Raw genomic sequence first — 5,115 nt, forward strand, 5'->3', positions numbered from 1 at the left:
ACTTAATTTTTGATACTAAGTGGTGAGGTCTTGTTTTAATATTTATTTAAACTTATCTATACTGTGATTTAATAAGTGATGACCAATACTCAGCCCTTTTTTTATTTTAGAATGTTTGATTCAGCCAAAGCTTTAGCCTTCAACAATGTTCCAGATCGTGAAGAGGTGACATTTTAAGATTTCATTTTTATGTTTTCAATTTACGCTATTTTGAGCCTCGTGTTGCATATGAATATTGACATTTATAGCTTGTCTCTCTTTTTTGTGAATCAACATTTTTACTTGGATTCTTATGAAATTTATTTTAGGAATTAATCATTTTGTCATTTCTAAAATTGATTGAGGCATTGATTGACCTTCAGATTAAGGGGGCTATCTTCAAAACACTCATGTCAAATGGGATGTTTGATAATGCTCACATCAGACTCACTCTAACTCGTGGAAAAAAGGTAGATTTATGAAGACTATTATTCCAATGCTCATGATTTTCTTTTATGTTTTTTGGGAATTGTTTCTAGGCTGAATTGGAAGCAGTTATTGTTATAATTCAATGTCGCTACATAACAGTGGTTTTCTCTAATGCTGCATTCTCTTCTTCAGGTCACATCTGGGATGAGTCCAACCTTTAACCTTTATGGGTGCACATTAATTGGTAACTTTAACTGTACAATGGAGTAAACTATGTGTATTTTTTGTGACTAATTTATTCTGCCGAGATAATTTGTACATATTCTTGCCATTAAGTTCTTCGAAATAATTCTCATTCTAATGGACAAATCAACATTATAACTACTTAATATATTCCAGTTCTTGCCGAGTGGAAACCACCAGTTTATGACAACTCAAGTGGTATAAAACTTGTGACTGCAACCACACGTCGGAATTCACCCAATGTAAGATTCGTGCTTTTTTTTCATTAATCTTAATCACCTTTGTTTCAATGAATGAATCATCATCATACTTCAGTTCTTTTGGCTCTTTTCAGAATTTTTAACACTTCATCTTCCTTATTGAGGTATGTATCCTCTATGACATTAATGTGTCCATGAGATAATGTAATAATATGCACAAGTAATTATGATTGCGACATTGTGTTTTCGCTAATTGATCTCCTGAGGATATACTATGAAAGTCCAATATTTCTCCATGACAATTTCCTTGCGTCATAAAGTGTCTTTTGTTGATGATTGCATGGGCTAGTTAGCGACGTCATTGATCCATTGTGTAGTGGTTCAAGTTTGGGTTGTTGCTTGGAATTAATTTGTATTTGTTTCTGGTATTTTTGCACACCAGAACGCAATTGTGTAATAAATAAAGATGCACTGAGAATTAAACATTGCCCTTAATTGGCTCAATGGTGAAATTGGTTTGCTGGTTGCTTGTCATTTTCAACATCTTATAATGATTCATTTTCTTTGATTGCATTCTTTCTCAACTCAATTTTTATCCATGTAGTTCTTTGTATATTTTAATACATTTTGGATCTAACTTAATTCTCTTTTCTTCTTTTAGTGTATAGATTCAAAGATTCATCATAATAATCTCATCAACAACATACTAGCAAAGGTTCTGTTCTTATTCCTTGATGCACTCTCATACATGTAGCTTGTTAAATTTTATGGATTTATGTATTCAGAAATCTGACTTGTTTGAGCTGCAGATAGAAGGAAATGTTGCCAATGCAGGTGATGCAATTATGTTGGACAAAGATGGCTTTGTGTCTGAGACTAATGCTACAAACATTGTAAGGGGATCGCACGTCGTAATTACTAGAGTAATTAATTATGGGTAATTAATTATCTCACATCAGATCATTTGGTAAATATGAATGTTAATGTATAAGTCTAGGTCTTTCAACCTATTAGCTTTAAGCTTTTGGGTTGAATGCATGCTAGATAATATGTTTGGTTCACATAGAGTATGGTATTAGAGCTTGATTTGTTTAGTTTATTTGCAACATGCTTCGTTAAAATAGACAAGTATGTATCACAAGGGTGAATTAGACTAAAATTGTTCTATATAAGTGAATTTTATAAAATGGATTTGAATAGATAAATATAGGCCTCTCATCCTATTAGCTTAAGTGTCCGGATAGTATGTTTAATTTTCATCTAGTTTGGTTAAAAAAATAATTTGGCTAGTTAAAATAAAATTGCATGTATTAAGAGGTGTTGAATAAGTTTACACATCCATTTTTATTCTTATTTTCTGATATGCAGTTCTTGGTAAAGAAAGGGCAAGTATCAACTCCTCATGCTGATTACTGTCTTCCAGGCATAACACGGGCAACTGTAAGTTCCACCTATGCCCTAATCCTTTCAAAAGCACTATTTATATTAACTAAATTATATCAAAGACATGACTTGAGCAAATCATTTGTCTTTTCCCCATGTTGATTTTATTTTATTTTATTTTATCTTTTTGGGATGACCGTCTGCCTCACTAGAATGTAGTAGGCTAGTAGCATACCTGTTGAAAATTAAATATTGCATTGCACTACTTTCGATTAAAATCATTCAACAAGCATTCCAAAACTCATTTTGAAATTGCAGGTGATGGACCTTGTTAGAAAAGAGAATATTGTGCTACATGAGAGACGTATCAGTTTATCCGAGTTTCATGCTGCTGATGAGGTTTTATATTATTCACTAAAAAGTCTTTTAAGCTTTTTCGGGAGTGACATATCTCTATATTTCCTTTTTCTCCTAAGATGACATCGTATTTTTCTAACTAAATACTCTTTTCTAAATTTTCTACTATAACTTGTATAATTACATGGAGGATTTGCGGTAAAGAACTGACTATTTTACTCTGAACTTTTAATGTTTAAACCGTTATACGTCATTTTATCATTTTCATTATTATGCTTGTCATTGCTGTGAATTTGCGCAATTCAGAATTTGCTTTATTATAGTATCCCTTTTTGATATTGTTTGGCATGCTATGATCGATCATGAAGCTGTGATCACTCAAGCATTTCATATCTTGTCCTTTGCTTTAGCTGTTACCTGAATTTTTTATACTTCTTTTAAGCAGACCTTATTTCAATTAGAAAATAACCTTGAGTAATTAATTTATCTTGTGTTAATATTTTTCATTGCAGGTGTGGACTACAGGAACAATGGGAGAACTCACACCAGTCAGTTCCTTTTTTGTTTTTGTTTTTTCTACAATTCTTGTTACTAAGTATATAAAGTTTCTCATTAAATTTAGATGATGCACAATTGTTTTTACTCCCTGTACTGTAGAATGTTTACAATTTTGACAAATCATTAGTTTTTACATGAAAGTTCTGTTTGAACTTGTTATCTTTTTCTGATTTCGCTGCTGGGAAAGTTTGATAAAGATTAGTTTTAACAGGTTGTTATGATTGACGGTCGTGTTATTGGAACCGGAGAAGTGGGCCCTATCACTAAACAAATACAGAATGCCTACAAAGTTCTGACTACAGAAACAGGTGTTCCGATACCAAAGCATGTGGAAAAATAACTAGAAATAATCAGGTAAACTTTCTAAATATTCTTATTGATACAAACTTGTAGACTTGATTAGCTCGTACTAGATTTGCAATGATATCGGTTTAAGGATTCCACTATTATTTAGTATAAGAAAATTAGACTTCATTAGCGAAATTATACAATGTGAAAATCGGAGATTATTGATTATTGTTGGGATTGTGAACATGTTTCATTTAGATGTTGGTTTCAATGTATAAACAAACATTGATGTCATTTTGTATGACCCCCAATCAATTGTGCTGCACTTGTGTCAGCGCACTGGAATGATATTAAGAAATGGGTTAGGAACTTAGGGTTGCATTGGTGTTACAATGCACATATATAAAACAGCAATGTATGAGATGTAACAGTTTGGTAAACAATTTAGAACTGAATATTTGCATGGCAGATTTCAGCTAGAAAATTTACATAAATGTATCTGTTTTCTTAACCCATGACTTGAAACTTTTCAGGGTTTGGATTTGGTTTGATGATTTCGACAGTTACAAAGCTAATGATGAATGCAAGCTTTTAAGTGAGGCTTTTTGTACAGGGGATGAAATGTTAATGTTTGAACTTAAATTACAAATAAAAACTGAATGTTCTATGTTGTGAGAGATGTGAAATTCTTGATAACACTTGTGATATGAAAATAATGTGTAATAAGATTTCTCTGTTCATCAAAATGGTGAATTTGATGTTAGTCTTCTTTGTATGTTTTTGTATTTGAGCTCAGTATATTCTCCCTCACTCTCTCAAAAGGTCACCCTTTCTTCTTTTGTTCTTGTTTTGCCAACGAACAAGAGATCCATTTGTATATGGGTTTTCGCAAGAATTTTTAAAAATTAGTTAGAGTTGGATTTGCTGGTGAGGACATATTTTTGTGAATAAGCAGTGGTTGCGCGTAAGTGGTCTCAGCTCATATGTGTGTTGATTTTGCTCTTGCTTGCTCTATCAAAGTTTGTGTACACTCCTGCTGTTTTCGTGGGCTTATCACTCATTTTGGTCATTTAAAAAGTTCCTCTTTTGTGATTATTACCTTTTAAGGACAAAAAAATGTTTAAAAGACTATCAACAGCAAGGAAAGACTGAGAGTATTTGAAAAGTAATTGAAGTAAAAAAGATTTACACATGAATATTGTATTGGGAATTTTCCACCAACGCTATATCAATTTCTTGAATACATAAATATCCAAGTTGTAAACTAGGGGTTAGCCTTTCTTAATTCTTATCGTTTCATAATACTAATTTCAACCCAAATTAAGCCACCTTTACACTTTTGAACTTATGATCCAGTGACAGATGCATGAAATATTAAAAATCAGTCAGTGCTAATTGTTTGTTAATGTTTGCAATTTTTTAAATTAATATTTATGAGTCATATATTTGCACTAGCAAGTAAATTAATTGATCAATGTAATAAGTGTGAGAGAAGTATTGGTCTCTCCAATATACAAAGTAGGTAAAGAAATGTGTCTTTTATCAAAGAGTAAGATATATGTATTGTTTACTGATTTGGGTGTGGGTCTCATGTGAGAGAAACTGTGGTTTCATCTTTCCAGAGTTGCAAAATAAGGGATTTTTCTTAGGAGCTTAATAAGCCATCATAACTGGTGCA

The 5,115-nt window shown here is 32.0% G+C and overlaps 1 protein-coding gene across 1 annotated transcript; it reads left to right on the plus strand.

The window, feature by feature from the left end:
• The first annotated feature begins 109 nt into the window (after positions 1-109).
• Positions 110-4,183, plus strand: LOC120278782 (branched-chain-amino-acid aminotransferase-like protein 2). Its single transcript, XM_039285514.1, has 11 exons — positions 110-165; positions 363-449; positions 601-652; positions 808-893; positions 1,513-1,566; positions 1,661-1,744; positions 2,220-2,291; positions 2,553-2,633; positions 3,104-3,139; positions 3,361-3,503; positions 3,971-4,183. Exons 1-10 carry the CDS (start codon positions 112-114, stop codon positions 3,487-3,489), a joined length of 735 nt encoding a protein of 244 aa, XP_039141448.1. The 5' UTR covers positions 110-111; the 3' UTR covers positions 3,490-3,503; positions 3,971-4,183.
• The last annotated feature ends 932 nt before the right edge of the window (positions 4,184-5,115 follow it).

This window comes from Dioscorea cayenensis, chromosome 16, assembly GCF_009730915.1.
Source record: "Dioscorea cayenensis subsp. rotundata cultivar TDr96_F1 chromosome 16, TDr96_F1_v2_PseudoChromosome.rev07_lg8_w22 25.fasta, whole genome shotgun sequence".
Classification (NCBI taxonomy): Eukaryota; Viridiplantae; Streptophyta; class Magnoliopsida; order Dioscoreales; family Dioscoreaceae; genus Dioscorea; species Dioscorea cayenensis.

Bases quoted from the DNA above. Each gene is read 5' to 3' on its own strand.
- LOC120278782 (XM_039285514.1), top strand. From the start codon at position 112: ATGTTTGATTCAGCCAAAGCTTTAGCCTTCAACAATGTTCCAGATCGT. The intron at 653-807 runs GTAACTTTAACT...AATATATTCCAG, and splicing joins TTATGGGTGCACATTAATTG to TTCTTGCCGAGTGGAAACCA. The intron at 2,292-2,552 runs GTAAGTTCCACC...TTGAAATTGCAG, and splicing joins CAGGCATAACACGGGCAACT to GTGATGGACCTTGTTAGAAA.